Source organism: Physeter macrocephalus, chromosome 9 (genome assembly GCF_002837175.3).
Source record: "Physeter macrocephalus isolate SW-GA chromosome 9, ASM283717v5, whole genome shotgun sequence".
Lineage (NCBI taxonomy): Eukaryota > Metazoa > Chordata > Mammalia > Artiodactyla > Physeteridae > Physeter > Physeter macrocephalus.
In genome coordinates this window covers 8819809-8843055 of record NC_041222.1, presented here as the reverse complement: position 1 = coordinate 8843055, position 23247 = coordinate 8819809, and the positions used below count along the sequence as shown (strand labels likewise).

The 23247-nt window shown below is 42.9% G+C and overlaps 1 protein-coding gene across 3 annotated transcripts in view; it reads right to left on the bottom strand.

The window, feature by feature from the left end:
- The window catches only part of ASTN2 (astrotactin 2), a 961664-nt gene that overhangs the window by 518630 nt on the left and 419787 nt on the right, over positions 1-23247 (bottom strand). For all 3 annotated transcript variants that reach the window (XM_024126377.1, XM_024126379.2, XM_024126378.1), the window contains one exon: positions 1941-2108. In XM_024126377.1, coding sequence (XP_023982145.1) covers positions 1941-2108 — 168 coding nt within the window. The remainder of the gene's footprint in view (positions 1-1940; positions 2109-23247) is intronic.

The window sequence follows — 23247 nt, the reverse complement described above, 5'->3', positions numbered from 1 at the left end:
GACCTCTTCTTTGAATAAGACTTTTGGATTCAAATGCCTATTTTTCATCTCTGCCTGAGTTTAGGAGTCATCTTGAACTAATATCCAAAATAGCAGTCTTGATCCCCTTCACCTCAGCCCTGACCCGCCTACAGCAGCTTCTGACTCAATAAATGATAAGTCCGTCATGTCACTGGTTCAGACTGAACGATTCGGAATCAACTTTGACTCCCCTTTATTTCTCATCTTCCATATCCCATAACAAGTTCTGTCAAGTCTACACTCTAAATATATCCAGAATTGGATCATTTATCACCATCTTCTCCCCCAGTCCCTGTGTTCCCAGCCACTACCAACTCCTGTCAACACTGGGACAACAGTGCCCTTGAACGCCCTCTAAGTTGATTTGTCACCCAGCAGTCAGAGTGGTCCTGTTAAAACGTAGGTCGGATCATGTTGCTCCTTTGCTCAGAATCCTCCAATGACTTCTCATCTCACTCAGAGTAACATCCAAAGTCCTTTTCCTATATAAGGCCTTCCAACCTCCCCCCATCACCACCCCCCTCCCAAGCTTCTTTTCAAGTTTGCATCCTAACTTCTCTCTCTCTCCCCTCCAACAATACTTACTGGTCTTCCTGCTAGTGCTGAATCAATGGGATCTTCCTGGGCTCCTGCTGCAGAGGCTGTGTCGTCCCTTTCTATTCCCTCTACCTAGAATGCTTTCCCCCCAGATGTTAGCATGGCTTCCACCGTCTCCATCTTAAAGTGCCGGCCCAGATGGTACCACCTTGGAGAAGCCTTCCCTGACCACCCTTTCTGTAATAACAACTCCGCCCCTGCTCCCAGCTCAGCAACCATTATGCTTCGTGCTCTCCCCCCAGCATTTATCATCCCCTGACACAGTATATCCACATTTACCTGTTTGTCTATTGCAGCACTGTCCCACAGAACTTTCTGCAATGATGGTAATGTCCCGAGTCCTCCAAGAGGTAGCCACTGGACACATTAGCTATGGAGCACTTGAAATGTGGCTAACATGGCTGAGGAAATGTTTACTTTTATTTAATTTTAATTAACTTAAATTTAAACAGCCACAGGTGGCTAGTGGCTATCTTCTCAGGCAGTGCAAATTTAATGTCTCTGTAGAATACAAACTTAATTAGGACAGAGATTTTGCCTTTTCTGTTCACTGCTATGTCACCAATGCCTAGAAAAGTGCCCGGCTACTCAATAAATATCTGCCAAATGAATGAACAAATGAGTATACTAGGAGATTTCCATACATTATCTCATTTAATCCTAACAACAGGCTTGTGAGTTAGATGCTACTTTCATTCTCTAGTACTCAGAGAGAGAAAGTATCTTGCTAAAGAATGCCCAGCTAGTTTGTACCCTATAGCCAACATCTCCCCATTTAAGGTGAAAAAGTTCTGGGGATCTAATGTACAGAATGGTGAACAGTTAACCACATGGTATTATATGTGGAAAACTCCTAAGAGAGTAGGTCTTAAATGCTACCACCACGTACACAAAAAAAGTAAGGTGATGGAAGTGTTAATGAACCTTATTGATGTAATCATTTGTATGTGTATTAAATCATCACATTGTACACCTTAAACTTATACAATGTTATATGTCAATTATATTTCAATAAAGATGAAAAAAATGATAAAGAATACCCAGCTAGTAAAAGGTATTGATAGACAGGATCTGAGCTCAGGGATGTCTGGTGACATTCAGACACTCTGCTCTGCTGAAATGGGACTAGATGCTCTCTGTGGTCCTTTCTGAGATGCTGTGGTTTTATAAGAATTTGCTTTGTTGTCAGGCAATGGCAGCGCATAGTTTAACCACCAGTGGGACCGATGGACCTTTACATAAAGCCCCTTTCTTCAGGCAGAAGGAGTGCAGACCACCTCCCAGCCTCTCTCCCTCTATCCCCAGCCCTGCACATGGCTCACCGGTTTCTGGGTCGCAGAGCTGCTCACACGCATCCGTGGTCCTCTGTCCGCAGAGGTCTCTCACCCATGGGGAGGTGGCGTTGATCTGGTAATACAGGGACAGCTTGGCCGGGTTTAACCAGTCGGAGATGTCCAGGTAGCTCCCCTCACTCACCACAAAGCTGCTCCCTGTGGGGAAACAGAGAGAGAGCTACTTTCTCCACGATTTTAGGGTACAGGTGTCTTGCCACTGACGCTGCAGGGCAGGAACAGAGACAGGTGCATACAAGCCATCCGCCCCGCAACCCCATGTCCTCCGTTCTCGCTTAGCTACACACATTCACAGAGCATTTACAATGTGCCAGTCATGGTGTCAGCAGCCGATGGAGACAGGCAAGTCAGACATGAGAGGCAGTTCAGCCTAGTGCTTAAGAGTCAGGCCCTTAGGACTGAGAGAGACTTGGGTTCAAATCCCGGATCCACCTTTACCGGCCATGGACTTCGGACAAGTCACTCAGTGCCTCTGGGCCTTGGCTACATCATCTGTAGATAGGAATAGTAACGGAACCCACCTCATTGTTGTGAAAATGAAATAAATTAACGTAGGTAAAGTGCTTAGCCAGTGCCTCATTTGTCCTAGTAAAGAATGATTAAATACTCAAATTTAAAATATAAAAAAAGCTTTTGTTTCTGTCACCCACGCATCCCCCTTGGAACAGGGGTCACTAATACCCCACAGGGGGAAGGCAGATTATATCCCTCGGAAGCACTGGCTGAGTATAAGGGAAATAGCATCCTGGCCCCCTGGCCTAGGTTGCGTTTTGTTTTGTTTTATTGTATGAGAGATAGAGAAAGAGAGGGTGAGAAAGAAAGAGAGAGAGAGAGATGGATTCAAAGAAATCTGTAGCACCTCTAAAAGAAAAGTAGCACTCATGCAATGGAAGATGCCTTAATGTTGGGATATAATAAGGAAAGATGGAGTTTGGGGTGAACTGGGTACTACAGGCTCTATCAAAATGGAGCGGCTGCAACTCAGCTCTAGCCAGCTCCTGCCAAATGGGTCTAAAGGTAAGTGGTGCAAGGACTTCAGGTTTTCATCAGGAGAGGCTGAAAATTTAGATTTTTATTGTAATCAACCAATTTGGAAATGATGGTTTAAATTTGTTCTTGAAAGCTTGTGTAGGCCAAACAAAAGACCCCCCCCCCCACACACACACACACAAACACACACAGCCATATGTGGGTTACATACATATATACACATACATATACTATATATATTCTTTGGGGTCAAGGAGCAGAAGCCCATTCAGGGGGGCTGCATATTGGGTGTAAATGGTGAGTGTATATATGTAGCAATATAGTGAAGGTAGAATTTCACAGAGGGAAATGGGGGAAAAAAGAGTTCAAATAGGACCAGGTTTCACAGAGCTGGACTTGGAGAGTGGTTCTAGATTTATGGCAGATCTAGAGACCTCAGCAGAAGGAGATCTTAAATTGTTTCAAAATTAGCATGACTTGGCTTCTCTCCCTACATCTGCTTCTCTCTACCTCACTATCAAGCAACAAAATCTTTCCATGTATGCAATTTAAATCTTCCAAAGAGGGACTCAATTAATAGACATCCTGTGGGTTGGGCAGCAACCTCTCTGCCAAGTCTCATCAGACCCTGCTGGCTAACCAATGGTCAGGTTCGTCTTGCCTCTGGCACCCAGCTGTGGTCCAATGGGCAATGGTCAGAGAGGCAGGCCCCATCAAACCCTACCTGGCTGCCCTGAGGATCTAAGATTCCCTGGAAAGGATATGGGCATGGCAGGCAATGTTATCTTCTCTAAGTCATACACATGTTATGATTTATATCATCGTATAGAATGAGTTCCTAAACAAAAGCACAGTGGACAATTTGGTTTTGGTGAGGATGAAAGAGGACTCTATGTGAAAAGCATTAGGAGTAGATAGCATTGGGCTGGGAGAAAAGGAAATGACCGCATTTGAAGTTGGCCTTAAAATCCTTGGCAGCTAAAGCAAAAAAAGAAGAAGTCTGTTGGATTCCATATTTTAAATTTCTGGCAAGGGGAGATATGCAAATCGATCTCCAACGCCATATTTTCCCCTCTGGAACTAAGCCCTAGCAGAAACATGTCACATGGGTCCCTGTGCAAGGCACTGAACGTCAGTATCAACTACAGATTTTTCTTTTAAAAAGCACAGTCATGCTGTTTAAGTGGATAATTCTTGTATTTATTCTCACTAAAGACTGAGGGATGGATATTGAATTATGTCCCAGGGCTGAGTTTGGCTAATCCCACTACTTTAGGAAAGCTACACAGCACAGGGATAAAGAGAAGAGAGTCAGCAAGATATGTATTCAGATCTTCACTCCGCTACCCACCAGCTCTGTAAACTTGGACAAGAAAACAAATCCTCAGTTATATCCTATGAAAGCTGTGAATACCGATTTCCCCTTCACAGGGTTAAAAAAAGATAAAGATTTAATGAGACAACGCATTTGTCTTAGGTCAGGTTCACCAGAAATCAGACTTAATGGCAGAGACTGGCATGCAGGAGGTTTTCTGGGGTGTTCTCTTGTGAGGGCATGAGCAAAGTGGGACTGGACAGAGGGAGAAGGTAGATCGCCATGCCGTTGTAGCAAAGCCCTCAGCTGATCCCACGGGAAGCGCTGGAACTGAGATGGTCCTTCTGAGTTGTTCCAAATCAAGATAAGGGTGTCAGGTCTTCGTATCCCCACATAGCCAGTCAAAGGCTGTAAGACATCCCTGGGGAAGGGACATAAACTTGGATGAAGTGGTCCCTTTTAATGGAGGACATTTCTCCAAGGAAGATTCAGAGAGAGTAGTCAGCCGTCAACATTCCAGGCGGCTGGGGGAATGAGTGTCCCTGTTCTAATGAGAGATTTGGAAGCAGCATTACAACATCCACTATAGTACGTGAAGTCCCTGGCACATGGGGGAATCTCAACTTGCTGGAGCTATTTTGATTACTATTTGGATTTCTTATGAGCTTGGAAGCTCTGAATGCAATACTGGTTAACAGATCTTTTCAAACATGAGAAATATGACTCTCACTGGAAGTGACTCACTCAAGAGCAGGTTATCCTCAGCTTCTTTAAAAAGATACTACGCCTAGGTATACTGTTGGTTTAACGACACAAGGAAGTTACCATCCTTTGAACACACTCTCTGGTCCAGATCCTGGGATGAATGCTCACTTAATGCTTACAAGAGCCTTGCAGCATAGGAATGTCCCTGCTTTTACAGAGGTACAGCATGAAGTTCAGAGAGATGTTGACTTAGCCAAACTTGCACGACTAGTAAGTGGCCAAAGGGGAAACTGAACCCAGGTTTTTCAGCATTCAAAGCTGGGACCTGCCCATTATTCGACTGTCTTGAGAATTGGAGCTTTGGTTGGCTATCAGGCAGAGGTGCCTTCCTTGGTCTTTCTACTCCTCCTCTGGGAGTCTGTGCAACCCCCTTCAGTGTGTTCCTATAGTGTTGAAGGGCTTTTGCTTTCTCTGATAGGTTGTGATCTCCTGCAGGGAAGAAGTCATGATTCGTTCATTACTCCGTTTCAATCCAGTTCTCAGTAAAAAGGCTTTGCACATATTAGGAGCTTGGTGACTATCTGCTGAATGAAATAATGAAATCAAAATTCCATGCTTGACTAGAGGTAAGTTCAGCTTACTTTATGACGGAATTGGGAAGTAGAAATGCTTCCTCGTTGATCCCAAAGTTTAGTTTTCTTCAGCCTGTGGGAGCCAGAACACAAGACTAGCCCTTCAGAGTCTCCCTAGTTCCAAAGCAAAACTTGAACTTTGCTATCGTGGCTCCTGAGCTCTTGTTCACCCCATGGGCTTGGATGATTAGAGATGATTAGAGATGCCAGAGGAACTCAGTGTGAAGGGGCAAAGGTGTGTGGCAGGGAGTTGCCACATCAGAGAGTGAAAGGAAGTAACTGGAAAATCTAATCAAGGCTTAATCTATGTGTTCATTTAGCCAACAGTTATTAAACTGCTCCTTGAGTAAGCAATAGACATAAAGATTGAAAAACAGACTGACTCCATCAAGAAATGTGTAGAATAATGAGGGAGATCAAACGTATGCACAGGTAGATATAATACATCCTAGAGTGTTGTAAGAACTGCCTGAAAGGGATGGGCATGAAGTGGATATAAGGGGAAGGAAAAAGGGGGATCAGAGAGGAATCATTAAAGAGTCAGTCCTTAAGCTAGACCTTGAAGAATGCAAAAAAAAGCAACAAACTAGGCAAAAGCTGAGGCGGAATTTGCCCCTTCAGCCTCGGCTTCAGACCTGGCTCATATGCCTCTTAATCTCTCTAATACGTACAAGGTATTCCACTCAACTAACAGCTATATATGCCCTGTTATAGATTCATCCATTCATTCATACATTTGTTCATTTAACAAATAAAGCACCTACTATGTGCCATGCCCTGTTCCTATGCTCTGGATGAGCAAAATATGGTGTCTGTCCACTGAAAACTTGTAGTCCAGGAAGGAAGGAAGGAAGGAAGGAAGGAAGTTCAAAGTGGCAAATCTAAGGCAAAGCATGAGTGTTTTTAATCCCCCTTTTCTTAACTCTCCCATCTAGATTGTGTATTTCTTGAAGGCAAAGACCGTGCCTTATGTAACTGTGCTATCACCACAGTGCTTAGAGTATAGTGGAGGTTCAGAAGATGTGTGTGTCTGTTGTGTATGTGTGCATGTGTGTGTTGAATGAGGGTGGGGGAAGGGAGAGAGAAAGTGTTATAAGCCAAAGAGTAGCAAGCAGTTCTCCCTGGGTAAATTCTACCAGTACTTTGAGAATAAATATTTACACAGGAAAGGAACAAAAAATGCCTTATTCCATGTGTCTCATATATCTCTAGTTTTCCAGCAGACCCCTGTTTTATTTTCTTGACTTTGGATCAAATGCATTCCCTTTTTCTGGGTGCTCTGAGAGTCTTCTTTTGTGCTCAAGTCAATTTCCTCAGAGTGCAATGACTCCGAAATGAATCTTTGCCAAAATCTCAACTTCAAAATGTCATGTTTCCTTATTTTAAAATATATACATATTTTTCTCTCACTGGCTGTGGGAATATACATCATCTAATTAGCCAAATGGATTTTCAGTTCAGCCCAATCGTTTCCTTATTTTGCATCTGAAGTGCGGCATTGCTCAGGGGACGGCCTGGGCACGGACGTACTCATTAAGTCTGATCTTCAATTACATTGATTATAAGCCTGCTTCTGTAACTGTGTGCCATAGATCGGGGTGAGCCGGGGAGCTCAGGACACTCCGTAGTGGAGTCGGAAAAGCCAGAGGCACGTCAGCCCCCAGAGACACAGAGAGCTACAGATGAGAACTAAAAATACCACGGAAGGAGGTAGCATCAGACAAAACCGCCTGGAGAGCCAGACAGCCGTGCAAATCTCTTTCATTACACCTCAAATCATGACACAGAGCTCTGAAAACCATGGATAGACAATTTCAAAAGAAGGCTCCGGTCACAGTGGTGAATGGGGAGCAGAGGAGGGAAGGATTGTGTGGCTGAAAAGATGGTCTTCACATAGGAAGCTCGGGGAATTTCTTTAGCCCAACGTATTCTGCTCTCTCTTCTGTTCCCTCTTTCTTTGGGTGCAAAAGAATTACAGGCTTCCTTCTTTCTGTTACATCACGTTTTCCCATGAGGATCCCATCGGACTTGGACCTGGGAGAAACGTCTTTCCAGGACACAGGAGGAAAAACAAAGTGTGATGAAGCAGAAATAAGGAGCGCATCTACCTTCAGCCCAAGGGACCCCTGAAGGATGCACCCACTCCTACCTCTCCCCCCAACCCCCCCGATCCACAGAGCCCCACAGAATGTAGGATGAATACATTCTACCACCAGCCATGGACTAAACACTGTTTAAGGAGTGATCAAACTCTGCAAAAACGAGCTTAAAAACAACAGTTTGAGGGTTTGGGAAAGTGAGCAGAGCCAGTGTGGGTGTCTGGAGGAGCTCAGCATCTGGGAGAGGGCAACAGCTCTCTAGGGTCGCAGGGCTGAGGGCTGACTCTCTTACAGACATCTCTGAGAGAGGAATCCGCCACTTACCTCCATGCCTTAACCTGACTTTCTCCTTCCAGCTCTTTTCCCTTCTGCCATTTCTTTCTCTTTTCCTTGGATCAACTTCAACCTATTTCTCTGTACTCTCTCTATGTGTTATGGGCTGACTTGTGTCCACCCCAAAATTCATTTGTTCAAATCCTAATGCCCAGTACCTCAGAATAGGACTGTACTTGTTGAAAGGATCTTTCAAGAGGTAATTACGGTTAAATGAAGTCATCAGGGTGGGTCCAATATGGCTGGTGTCCTTCCATGAAGAAGCGATTAGGATACAAGCACACACAGAGGGAAAACCGTGTGAAGACCAAGGAGAAGATGGCCATAAGATAGCCATCGACAAGCCAAGGAGAGGGGTCCTCAAAAGAAACCCTGCTAACACCTTGATCTCAGATTTCCAGCCTCCAGAACTGGGAGGAAATAAATGTCTCTTGTTTAAGCTGCATAGTCTGCGGTACTTTGTTACGGCAGCCCTAGCAAACTGATACATTACCTCTTTTTTGACAGCAACTATCTCTCAAGCCTGGCATTTGCTCCATTTATTGACCTTTATTTTGTGTCATTGGTCCCTGTGGATCACTTCTCAGAATAAAGTTTGGAAATGTATAAAACATAATGCATAGTATTACAAAGGAAACCAGTAACTGAAATAGAGTTCTATCCATGGACCCCTTGGGGGTTAGTAGAGTCCAGGATAAAAACCCTCATCTGAACTAAGCTATTTTCATTCATTCCACAGGTGCCCGGTCTGCTGCCTGACCTGGTTCCAAGCACTCCCAACACCACTGGACAGGTGGAGGGAATGGTGGCTTGGCTGCAGTGAATACGCAACTTGCTGAAGTCTGTGAGTGAGATACATATGACAAGGGGAAGAAAGACACTAAGAAAACGCTCTGATAGTCCAGTGGCTAACTGAAAGAGGGTTACCTCTTTCCTTTTGTTTATTGTACATGAAAATACTGTTGTTTAAGGTCTAAGGAAGATAGAAACTTAGTTAAGATCAGAATTTTCTTGGAACAATCATACAATAGATCAGAATTGTCTGATGCTAAGTTACAGGTTTAATTCTAAAGTGTTAGAAAACTCTCAGTTCCTCTACTCCAGAGTTTCTCAGTTGTGTGTGTGTGTGTGTGTGTGTGTGTGTGTGTGTGTGTGTGTGTATGGCCATGCCACGCGGCTTGCGGGATCTTAGTTCCCCAACCGGGGATCAAATCCGAACCTGTACCCACTGCATTGGGAGCGTGGAGTCTTAACCACTGAACCACCAGGGAAGTCCTTCTCAACTTTTAATTTTTTTTATTATCACACAGGAAACAACCTTTTTAGACCTTTTTTCCCCTAATCACTCCCCCACCCATAAACTTTTAATACCACAGATATACTGTATATGTGTTTATGTACTGTGCTTTTGTTGTACATAAAAGGAGTAAGATTTTTTGTGCCCCCGCTCCCCGTACTTCCCAAGAATCAATTTCATCCCTTTGGAAGTATTACTGTCCTCACTGAGAATGGAAGCTCCAGGGAGACCCTCTCCTTTTAGAAGTAAAGAAACTGAGGGCTAAGGAAGGAGAGAGATGTGCCCCAGATCCCACTGGGATTAGTGAAATGTCTATAACTAAAACCTAGATTTTACGACTCCCAGCCTCTTAGCACCGTGAGGGAGGTGAGGGTCAAAGAGGTGAACTGAATTTCCCAAGGCAACAGAGCTGGAAAGTGTTGAGGCTGGACCAGAACCCGAGTGCTGTGACTTCTAGCTCAGTGTTTGTTCTAGGATTTCACACTGACGATGAAGAATAAATCCCATTGCTGAGTAGTATATTATATATATACACCGCATCTTCTTTATCCGTTCATCTGTCCATGGACATTTAAGTTCCTTCCATGTCTTGGCTATTGTAAATAGTGCTGCTATGAACATTGGGGTGCATGTGTCTTTTTGAATTAGAGTTTTCTCTGGATATATGCCCAGGAATGAGATTGCAGAGTCATATGGTAACCCTATTTTTAGTTTTTTAAGGAACGTCTATAAAAAAAGAATGAAATAATGCCATTTGCAGCAACATGGACGGACCTAGAGATTACCATATTAAGTGAAGTAAGTCAGACAGAGAAATATCATATGATATCACTTATATGTGGGATCTAAAAAAAAATGATTCAAATGAGCTTATTTACAAAACAGAAATAGACTCAACAGACACAGAAAACAAACTTATGGTTACCAAAGGGGATAGTGGGTGGGGGGTTGGGGAAGAGAAATAAATTAGCATTTTAGGATTAACATATACACACTACTACATATAAAATAGGCAAAAACAAGGGCCTACTGTATAGCACAGGGAACCATACTCAGTATCTTGTAATAACTTTTAATGGAAAAGAATCTGAAAAAGAATATATATATATATATATATATATATATTCTGATATATATATGTATCTGAATCACTTTGCTGTACACTTGAAACTAACACAACATTGTAAATTAACTACACTTCAATAAAAAAAGAAAGAAAGAAAGAAAGAATAGATTCCATGAAAGTAAGCTGTCATGAGGCTAGAGATCCTTCGATGGGAAGATGAAATGCTAATACCCTTGTGAGGTCCATGTCATAGAAGAAACATTGAAGAATCCATCACTAGATGTCCCAGAAAAGGAAGCATAGCTATAGACAGGCCACTGGTGTTCTAGGTTAGCAAAAGAGTTATTTCCAAATAAAGCTGTTTCAAAGCCTTGCTCCCTCTCCCCAAATAGAGGTTTCCCTGTAGTGCCAGACCCATATTTGCTCCAGTCAATTGTGTTTCTACGCCTTCTATCTTCCCCACCTCAAATTGAGATCAAAGTCTAGCTAAAACAGATTGCCACAGAATTCCACAAGCCTTTATGTATCCTTGCTCTTGCTTCAAAGTTGAGTTAGGGGTGTTTGAGTCTGAACAAACGAGGTTTAAAGTGTTGAAATTTCAAAAAATTATTTTTCTCCCCAGAGATATAACAATTTGGTATCAAGCTAGGCAGCAGGGGAAAAGAACAAAGTCATAAAATGCTTCCCGTTTTTCTTTTTACTTAAAATTTTAAAGAAGAATTGTGGTTAAAGATTAAAAGCAGCTATTTACTTTTAATTTAATAATTCGTTTATCTTTTCTTCCTTTCTTTTAAAAAAAATTTCTTCATTAATTCATTGGGAATTTATGCAGCAAACCCAATCTCAATGTTGGATTTCTTTTTGATCCAATAAGATCAGTGCTTCTTGAATGAACGTGGTGGACAGTTGCTCCCAAAACTCAAAGATCCTTTAGGTCTGACTAATATTGAAAAACTTCCCTCTCTGTCAGTTGCTCACATAAGACATGAACTTGAATGGGAGTTAGAGGTCGGGATTTTGGAGTCAAACAAGCATGGGTTAAATCCTAGCCCAGCCACTGAGTAACTGTGTGACCCTGGAACAAATCACTTAATCTCAGCCAGCCTCCTCAGTTTCCACATCTGTACAAAGGGAATAGTTATTTCACAGAGGTTCTATGACCATTAAATGAAAAACACTTGAATTGCCTAAGAACAGGACTGCGCCTGGCTAGGGCCTCTGAGTTGTACTATTCCAGGGGACAAAATTTACATAACAAAAAAGAAAAATCATGCTATGCATAATCATATGTCTATACACATATACCATATATGGTATATATATTATTGTATATTTCATATATACAATATAATCGGACAATTGAGTGTGCCTATGTATATATGCTTGCGTATGTATACATACACAAACACAGATAATTCTGTGAATAACTGCACCCTATTTAGATGTTGCTCCTGGAGCTGTGCAACATGGTGGCCCTGACTGGGAAACAGTCAGACAATAGCTTCATTTAAAAGAAGAAAACCTTTACCGTGTCTACCCAAGAATGGTCCTTTTCCCTGTGTGGATTCATGGCTTATCTCAGCAGCATCTCTGATTTTCACAGTTTCCCGGGGCAAGCTGGCTAGGGCAGGAACAAGGGATACTATTTTAAGATATGTTGCAGGAACTCTACTCAGTACTCTGTAATGACCTATATGGGAGAAGAATCTTAAAAAGAGTGGATATATATATATTTATAACTGATTCACTTTGTTGAGCAGAAACTAACACAGCATTGTAAATGAACTATACTCCAATAAAAATTTTTTTTAAAAAATGTCGCAGGAGTGAGGTAACATTGTAGAGGCCCTGGAGAAATGCCTGGCACCTATTAGGTTCAATGAATTTGTAATGAAAATACAAAATTTGTGGCTAGGACATGACTGGCTGGCTGAATTAACAAATGCATGAATGTGCCCTGTGATTTTCCAGATCCAGCAGCTTAACTACGTTCCTTGCCCCATCCCCTTCCTCTGGTCCACCCTTTTCTATGAAATACGCTTCTTTTTGCCTTTCCCAAGCAATCTGCACAAACGTCAGGGCCTGTTTGGTAAGGACGACTCACAACTGTGAGCGCTAAGAATAACCATATTAGCAATTCCTCCCGGATCTGTTTCATTGCCACACCGTGGGTTCAATGCCCACCGACCAAATTAGGTCCAGGCACCTGCCTGCTTTTGTGTGTCTGTCATTGCGTGCGTGCGTGCATGTATGTACGTGTGTGTGCGTTCCTTTCTCTCTAGATCTCTTACCTTCTATTCTCTTCTCTTTTGAATTCAGTGGGAAAAGCACAGACCTTGGAATTGGCAAATCTGGATTCAAAAAGTGTCCTTACCATTTTTTATTTGAATGACCTTGGGATCTGCTTAATATTCCTTTCCTCAGCTTCCTCATCTAAAAGAGGATGAATAATATTTACCTTGGAGCATTTGAAGGAATATCATATGTGACTCTGTGTACCTTACTTATCAAATGGAAGTTTTTATTACTGCTGCTGCTATTAATCTAATTGATCCTAGAAGTAACTCTGGAGGGCAAATGTTACTTTTACCCCCCATTTTACAGACAAGGAAACTGAAGCTGAAGGATGTCAAAGGTACATGTTTTAAACTGCACAGCTAAGGAGCTGATGATTCCCAATCAGAGCTCAGTCCACCCGTCTCTGAGTCTAGAGCTCTGTCTGTAACACCAGGCTGCCTCCCACTCTCCTTACTTTGAGGAAAACCAATCCACACTACTAATATGTGGGTGTGTGTGTGTGTTTGGCCTCTGTCAATATTCATCTCTGGTTATTTCCCTAAGTACTGAGTTTCTCACGGTGGTGCCTGAAACATAGATCAGACCATGCTGAGAGTGTGTGTGAACGAGAGAGAAAAATGGCAGGGGGAAAGTGACATAATACTGTAATTCAATACTTAATATCTCCAAAGACATGTAATACCTCCTCTTGACATTTCCAGAAGATATTTTCTGGAAACCGGACAATAATTCAAATTAATGCTAAGCCTAAATTTAATTGTTTTATGATGCTACAAAGGAGCACATGGGGCAAGGCTTCCAAAAATCAGAGGTTTCAACAGTCATGTTGCTGAAACAGCTTTCACCATCTGGCACAGATGAGCACAGCTGCTTAAATACAGAATACTGGTACCTGGTGCAACATAACAAAGGAGGCTCAGCTTAGGCTCACTGCAGCGTCCACAGCCACCAGCCCCGCACCAGCTGAGCCTACTATGAATTCTGGGAAAGGTGAGGAGAGAAAGGGTAAGATTTTTACTTGAGGACCAGACGAAGGTCCTGAGGCTCAAACAGGATATAGGATGACTGAGATCCACATTTCTGGTACATGGCATGTGAAGGATGAGTTCTTTCGTTCTGTTCTCACAGGGTGTAGCTTAAGGGAGCCAGGCTCTGAAATCAGAAAGGACTGGTTGCTGCCTCAACCCTGCCACTTACCAGCTGATGAACTTTATGCCCATTATCTGACTTTGAGGGCTCCTCTTCTTTTATTTATTTATTTATTTATTCATTTATTTTTGGCTGCGTTGGGTCTTCATTACTGCGCATGGGCTTTCTCTAGTTGCAGCGAGCAGGGGCTACTCTTCATCGTGGTGCGCGGGCTTCTCATTGCGGTGGCTTCTCTTTGTTGCAGAGCACGGGCTCTAGGCGCGCAGGCTTCAGTAGTCGTGGCACGCGAGCTCAGTCGTTGTGGCTCTCGGGCTTAGTTGCTCCGCGGCATGTGGGATCTTCCTGGACCAGGGATCGAACCCGTGTCCCCTGCATTGGCAGGCGGATTCTTAACCACTGCGCCACCAGGAAAGTCCTGGCTCCTCTTCTATAAAATGGGGACAATAATACCTATCACATACTCCACATACCATACTGACATGTCCATGGTTGATGAGGAAAGCAAGTTGCCTAAGAATATGTAGGATCTTATCTCAGGTTTGAAACAAACAAACAAGCAGCAATTCAGGGTGTGTGTGTGTGTGTGTGTGTGTGTGTTCATGCATGTGTGTATGTATGTATTTGTGCCAGTGTAGGAGTAGCAAAAATTCTGGAAGAATATACACCGAGAGAGTCATCAACCCAAAAGACTAGGACTAGGAATATGAATGAGGGCATATTTAATGTTTACTACAATCACTCCTGTATAACTTTAATAATAAGAGTACTGCTGTTGCTACTACTACTACTACTACTACTACTGCTAGTATACCAACAACTTCAGAAGGTTTGGGGCGGAATAAAGAATAAAATACACACACACACACACACACACACACACACACACACACATACATATATTTATAGTATTGAGTCAAACACATAGTTGGTGGCCAAAATGTGCTTGCTATTTATTTTTTTTGTCCCTGGCAACTAAGGAATATTGTTCTCTCTCCCCTGGGCTAGGAGAGGCACTGGATAAAAAAGGCAGCAACTGACTAAATGGTTCTGCTCCCCCCTCTCAGGCATGTCCTTTCTAGCCCATCCGTCCTTTTGTCTTTGCTCAGGTCGTTCCCATGAACAACCTGACCACACCTGTCCTCCCAGTCCCTGTCAAAGGCAATTTGTCCTCCCTGGTTCTCTCACCTGGAAGTGGCCTGTCCTTCTTCTGCCCCAATGGCCTTGCATATGAACCGCTCTCCTTACATGATTGTCACTATTAAAGGATTTGAGTTCAGCACAAACTTACTGAGTATCCCCCACGTGGCAAGGTTTGGGCAAGTCGATGTCTTATCTACCTTGGAAGAGACTGAGCTTTCGGAGGGACAATCCATATCTAACTCATCTTCAAATTATGGTTCCTTAGCACAGTGTTTGGCACTTAGCAGGTAATCAGTAAACATTTTGGATGGATGGATGGTCGGATGGATGAAGTGACAATGGTGCTTTCAGCTCTTTGAAGAAGACCACCTTAGATGTTATCAAATGGAACAAAAGAAGGCGACCACACAGTTTTCCCCCTACATTCTCCAACAGTGCTTCAAATTTCACCAGAGACTCACTAATGAGCCTTAGTAACAGGCAATGTTTGTTCAGCATTTAAGATACTGTCTAACACCTTTACACGCAATATCTCACTTGATCCTCACAGCAAGAGATATTAGAGCTCCTGGAGTCAGACAGATCTTGTTCAGCAGCTGTGTAAGCTTGGGCAAACCTATTACCTTCTTTGGGACTCGGTTTCCTCATTTCCTCATTCCTGTGCTTCATCTAACTGTCACTTCACTTCTCAGCAGTCTGGTTACTGAGTTTGAGTCTGAACATATTTATTCACATAGTTGACAAATGTTTATTGAGCGCCATACATATGCCAGGCCTGGTTGGAAGAAATGGGTATTCAGCAGGGAACACAAAAGACACAGCACTACAGCACTTGGCTGTAGCGAATGTACAAGGAAATGAGCGTTAAACAAGCAAATGCACCAACATGTACGGGACTACAAATAAGGAGTGCTGCGGAGAAAGAAAGGAGCTGCTGTGAGTACCCAGCAGGCTTGTGTGTGTGTGTGTGTGTGTGTGTGTGTGTGCGCACGCGTGCGTGTGTGCGTGTGCGTGTGTGTATTTGGGGAGGAGAAGGGAAAGTGGTGATATCAGTTAAATAATGTTTCTTGCAAAATAAAAATAAAGTACGTGAAGTTCTAAGATGGAAGATCATTGGGTTCTAAACATTTTCGGTTGGAACCAGCAGTAAAGCAAATGATGTTAGCTAAACTAGGGGATGTGTAAGATTTGGCGTGTATTTATGCTTTTGCTTTCAAACTCAATTGTCCTTTCTGCAGTGCTAAGTATCTGAAAGAGCAGTTAAATACCCAGACTAGGATTCTGTGACTCTGAACTCAATCCCACAGTGCAGTTTACAATTTACACAATAGGATTGGGCCCTACCGGAGGCCACGTAACAGACCAAATAGAGATTAACATAATTCCACTTTTGCAAAGAACTAGTCAATTTTCTCTATTTTTTGTTGTTAAGTTCATTTAGATGATAAGGCCCTTCCTGTTTTTTTATAGACGGAGAGTCCAGGGCAGTGTTTAAGAGCAGGACCATGGAGTCAGGCGGCCAGTTTTCATGTTCCAGCCCAGCCAGGAGCTAACCCAGAGATAATGATCCACTTAAATGGGCCTTGGTTCCTCAGCTATAAACCTGTGGATAAGAATCTCACAGGAATGTGGGAGGTAATATATGTAAATTAATTTTCCGCTGTTTTAAATTACTCACTTTTAATGTAAATGAGGTCATCTACATAAAGTCCTTAAAACAGTACCTAGCACATAATAAATGCTTCATAAGTGTTAGCTATTCTTATACTATTTTTACTTACATATATTTGATAACCCTACTGTGAAATACAAGGGAATGTTGCCTTGTTCAAATACAGTTTGGCAAAAACAAACACAATAACAGAGACTCCTGCTTAAGCTTTGAATACAACAGGGTAAACAAAGGCTCATTCTGTGACTCATTTCTGTTTTCTTAATTGCCTGCTCTTGCTCTGGACCTCAGCCAGGAGTCAGTCATTAGCCAGGCCATGGATACATGCACATGAGACCGTGTGTGTGTGTGTATCAGCAAGAACACACAGCTCCTGTTGCTTCTGAGGGCTGCAAAGAAAGGACATTAAAAGTGAGTGATTTGAAACCACTGAAATTTAATTAAAAACAAAATTAAAAGTTGTTTCAAGCCCAGCGCTTCAGCCAGCAAGACTCAGAGGAAATTAGTAAGTGCTACTAATAGCTGGATCTAATTCACAAGCCTCTAGGAAGAGAGTCAGAGGAAAGAAGACGCATACTCTTCAGATGAAACAATTAAAGATCACGTCTGAGAAATCATCACGAACAGTATCCCAGGGCAAAAAGGAACATCATTTGCTGGTGTGTTTCTTTTCAACTTTCTCATTTCCATTATGGGAAAGTGCCCTGAGATTCCCCAAGTAGCATCTTCTATGGCAACGGAGAAGGGTTTTGAAAAGCACACTTAAATGAGCGGGAGATGGAGGCAAATTCTTTAAAAAATAATAATAATAATAATCGTCATTCACTGCCTGAAATTCCATCTTACCAATTCATTTGTCCTTTGAAATTTCAAACAGTCAGGTTGCTTAGTCAAATTCTAATCCCCCTCAAATTATGGATCTCAAATAATGAGGTGACAAGCAGTAGTTGGGAACTGAGAACTGGGTGTCAGGATGGTCAAATGAGCTGATTTCTGGGTGCCATCGTGCATGAAGTGAGAGTGGGCAGTGGGGCTGTATCTGAGATGGACCTGGGAGGCATGTCGCAAAGAGAGGTCAATCCACCCCTGGTTCTCAGGGCAGCGTGGAGACAGGCAGAGGAAAGGAAGCAAAAACTATGTCAGGAGGCAGGCAGACACAGAACTGAACGGAGGGCAATAAATGAGGGAAGAAGCGATACGTCAGGGGGAGAAGTGGCCAGAGCAGGGATGCTGAAACTTTTCCTGAATGGTGACAGGCCAGGAATGGGGTGGCCCAGCTTAATTTAAACATACAAAGTTGGGGCAGACAGGAAGTGCCTCTGAACAAAGGAATGCTCATGAGAGCCCTACTTTGCTGAGCGTCAGATGGAAAGGCAAAAGAATGCCTATGCCACAGAAGACCCGGTTCCTGCTCACCTATGCAACCCCGCCTCACCCCATCCACCCAGCCATGCCCACCCTGTCCCAGCTTCTCTGTCACTGGCTTTGGGTTTGCTGTTCCCTCTACCCGAAGTACCCTTTCTTCCTTCTTCACTTCACATCTCAGTTTAAAAGCCACCTCCTCAGAGGGGTCTCTCTGACCACCCTATCTGAGATGACATCCCAACTCTCCTCTTTGTTTTAATTATTTTACACCATTTTAATTATTTTCACAGCAGCTCTCACTTATTTCATCACCTCGACATGCTCCATTATTTTGCTAATTTGCTTTGGTGTGTGTCTCCTGCTGAGAATGAAAGCATTATGAAGGCAGGGTCTTTATAATGTCTGTGTGTGTTGTTGTTTTTTTCCAAGACAGCATCTCTGATGCTCCAGGACACATAAGGAACATGAAATAAATATTTGTTCCACAAGTGAATAGGTTCTGGAAAGATTAAGACATAGTAGGTAAAACACCTGGTACACTGCCTGCCACATCAGGGGCACAATGATGACTTAGAGTTGATTATTTTTATAATTCACCAATATTATGTTAATTTGGATTCTAACAGTGAGCTTGATCCTGGGAGGGCAGAAGAATGGAGATTCAAAAGGTGACTGGAGGGGCTTCCCTGGTGGCCCAGTGGTTGGGAGTCCGCCTGCCGATGCAGGGGACGCGGGTTCGTGCCCCGGTCCGGGGGGATCCCACATGCCGCGGAGCGGCTGGGCCCGTGAGCCACGGCCGCTGGGCCTGCGCGTCCGGAGCCTGTGCTCCACAACGGGAGAGGCCACAGCAGTGGGAGGTCTGCGTACCGCAAAAAAAAAAAAAAAAAAAAAAAAAAAAAAAAAAAAAGTGACTGGAGGGCTCCAAATGCCAATTTGCTGTCTCACACTATATTTGAAATACCCGATATGCCATAAGTATGTGCTTGTTGTATAGATGGATCTTATTGGGAGCGTGAGGATGGGGAGGGTGTGAGGATGGGGAAGGTGTGAGACTGGGAGCGGCTGAGGGCTGACTCAGCAGCTTGATAAGGGAGGGGGAAAAGCTGAGCTCAATTTCCTTTTGCACAAACCAGTCTCATCCTCTCCTCAAATTCTTTGAGGGGGTTGATGAATGTGTCCAAGCCCAACCTACCCTTAATGCTCAACTCAACCCCTCCCTTCTCTAAGAATCCTTTGAGATCAACCTCAGTGAGAATTCTCTTCTCCAGCCCCCATTCTATTTTTGGTGTAGCTTTGGAAACCATGCAGCTTATGTTTTCTGGGTTTGAGGTTGGTGTTAAAGAGGCCATCCCATTGTCAGATCATGTGATCTAATTCTGGATTTCAAAATAAAACTGCAATAGGGATCAGCATCAAAATAACATAGCAGGGGCTTCCCTGGTGGTGCAGTGGTTGAGAGTCCGCCTGCCGATGCAGGGGACACGGGTTCGTGTTGAGCTTTGTTGTTGTTTTTATATTTGTTTGTTTTGTTTTGTTTTGATGTCTTGAATGGGAAATAGATCTAAAAATACAGAGTTCCTTACATTTAGGTCTTTAATCCATTTTGAGTTTATTTTTTGTATGGTGTTAGGAAGTGTTTCATTCTTTTACATGTAGATGTCCAGTTTTCCCAGCACCACTTATTGAAGAGGCTGCCTTTTCTCCATTGCCTATTTTTGCCTACTTTGTCAAAGATAAGGTGACCATATGTGTGTGGTTTTATCTCTGGCCTTTCTATCCTGTTCCTTTGATCTGTATTTCTGTTTTTGTGCCAGTACCATACTGTCTTGATTACTGTACCTTTGTAGTATAGTCTGAAGTCAGGGAGCCTGATTCCTCTAGCTCCATTTTTCTTTCTCAAGATTGCTTTGGCTATTCAGGATCTTTTGTGTTTCCATACAAATTGTAAAATTTTTTGTTCTAGTTCTGTGAAAAATGCCATTGGTAATTTGATAGGGATTGCACTGAATCTGTAGATTGCTGTGGGTAGTATAGTCATTTTCACAATGTTGATTCTTCCAATCCAAGAATGTGGTATATCTCTCCATCTGTTTGCGTTGTCTTTAATTTCTTTCATCAGTGTCTTATAGTTTTCTGCATACAGGTCTTTTGCGTCCTTAGGTAGTTTTATTCCTAGGTATTTTACTCTTTTTGTTGCAATGGTAAATGAGATTGTTTCCTTAATTTCTCTTTCTGATTTTTTGTTGTTAGTGTATAGGAATGCAAGAGATTTCTGTGTATTAATTTTGTAGCCTGCAATTTTACTAAATTCATTGATTAGCTCTAGTAGTTTTCTGGTGGCATCTTTGGGATTTTCTATGTATAGTATCATGTCATCTGCAAACAGTGACAGTTTTACTTCTTCTTTTCCAGTTTGGATTCCTTTTATTTCTTTTTCTTCTCTGATTGCCATGGCTAGGACTTCCAAAACTATGTTGAATAAGAGTGGTGAGAGTGGGCACCCTTGTCTTGTTCCTGATCAAGAGGAAATGCTTTCAGTTTTTCACCACTGAGAATAATGTTTGCTGTGGGTTTGTCATATATATTAATCTCCAAAATATACAAGCAGCTCATGCAGCTCAATATCAAAAAAACAAACAACCCAATCAAAAAATGGGCAGAAGACCTAAATAGACATTTCTCCAAAGAAGACATACAGATGGCCAAGAAACACATAAAAAGATGCTCAACATCACTATTATTAGAGAAATGCAAATCAAAACCACAATGAGGTATCACCTCACACCAGTCAGAATGGCCATCATGAAAAAATCTACAAACAATAAATGCCAGGGAGGGTGTGGAGAAAAGGGAACACTCTTGCACTGTTGGTAGGAATGTAAATTGATACAGCCACTTTGGAGAACAGTATGGAGGTCCCTTAAAAAACTAAAAACAGAACTACCATATGACTCAGCAATCCCACTACTGGGCATATACCCTGAGAAAAACATAATTCAAAAAGATTCATGTACTCCAATGTTCATTGCAGCACTATAACAACAGCCAGGGCATAGAAGCAACCTAAATGTCCATTGACAGATGAATGGATAAAGAAGATATGATATATATACAATGGAATATTACTCAGCCATAAAAAGGAATGAAATTCGGTCACTGGTAGTGATATGGATGAACCTAGAGTCTGTCATACAGTGTGAAGTAAATGAGAAAGAGAAAAAGAAATATTGTATATTAACGCATATATATGGAATCTAGAAAAATTGTACCAATGAACCTATTTGCAGGGCAGGAAAAGAGATGCAGATGTAGAGAATGGACTTGTGGACACAGGGAGGGAAGGGGAGGGTGGGATGTACTGAGAGAGTAGCACTGACATATATACACTGCCATGTGTAAAAGAGATAGCTAGTGGAAGCTGCTGTATAACACAGGGAGATCACCTCGGTGCTCTGTGATGGCCTAGAGAGGTGGGATGGGGGTGGGTTGGGAGAGAGGCTCAAGAGGGAGGGGATATATACATATAGTTGATTCAGTTTGTTCTACAGCAGCAACTAACATGACACTGTAATGCAATTATACTCCAATAAATTTTTAAAAAACAGATAAATAAAGCAAAAAATAAAAAGACAGAGTTCCCACTCCTTGTTGGATACTGTGACAAAATTTGGAGGCTATCAAGGTGGAGGAGAGAGACCCTGACTGAAAGTAGTGTATGGTTCAGTTGCAGGATAACTAGACAGTTACCACAGACCATCATCAAGGTTGTGATGAAGATGAAACAGGGAGCTTTGGAGGCACAGAGCTGGGGCCCTTGTTTCCCCTGCAAAGTCAAGGTGGCCACATCTGAGCTGAACATTTAAGTACTAGGAAGCAGCAGCGAGGTGGAGTGGAGGGAAAAGAGGATTTAGATGACAGGAAAGGAATGGCTGTAAAGGAAAAAAAAGAGAACCTGGGCCTTCAGGAAACAGCCATTTCATTTGGCTGGAGTGCTAACGAGACAGAAAACGAGCAAAGATAAGGCTGAAAATATTTTTTGGCTCTCACATTCTACAATTTAGAAAATTGCCAAGCTGGCTGCTTTGCCATGTGCCACATGGCCACTGTGTGCCCCTCACCCCTGCACCTACGTTCTCTCTTGAGGCAGAAGCTGCCACTGTTAATTGTTTCCATATTTCAAATGTGACACCAGCTCCAATCCCTGGGCCCCTGGGCCTCCCTTCCAGCCTCTGCTTCCATGGCAGGCTGCATGCCCGGCACGTTAATGCTGCATTGGAGTCTCTTCAGGAAACGGCCACCCCCGGAGCCTTCACACTCACCGGTCATGTCCGCACCTGTGTGAGGGTCAGGACTGATCACTCTCTCCATTCTCCATCCTGGCCCGAAGACTGTGATGAGACTTCACCTGAAATATTACTCAAATGATTCAAACCTTCAGGAGCGCAGCCTTCAGAGATCTGGCAAATTAGTTTTGCTCACAGAGCACAGTGACATCTCTTACTAATAATTTCCATCCAGGTAGGATTTGTAAAGGTCCTAAGACGGTGTGTTCTTCAAAGTTCCTTGCATTTTTCTTTCCTTCTTTTCTACAAACATAACCAAGAGGTGGGCTCCTGATTCTTGATCTCACGTAGGAAAGCTGGTGCGTGAGCAGAAGAGAAATAATAGCTAGCTTTTGCGTGTGTTTACCACGGCCAGCCTCTTGCATTTAACAACCACTTAATCCCCAGGATCCCAGTCTGGTTCCCGGTGCATTAGCATCCCTGTTTTTCCGAAGATGAAGTAGCATCATAGGGAAGGTGGAGTGAGGACTTGAACCCATGCACTCTGCTGTTGGTGTTCATGCACTTCACAGCTTGGCAAAAAGTACTCTTATTTTGATGTCTGGGGTCACCAGCCTCTAAGGGATCCCAGGAGGCAGATGTCAAGTAGCCTTTGACTCCTTTCCTTCTTTGGCTCCTCCTTGCAATGAGCTGCTAAGTTTCCTTGCTCTCGTTCCATAGGACTCCCTTATCTTCACTCTCACTTCTAATGCCCTCGTTCAGACATTACCATATAGACTAAATGTAACAGCCCCCTAATAAATAGCTTGCCTTCTGTCTTGGGCCCTCAGACTCACCTTCTACACTGTGGTCAGTCTGTCCACAGATCTGTATTGAACCCTGACTGTGTACTGGAAACTCCACAAGAACAAGACAGCTACAATCTTAGCTCTT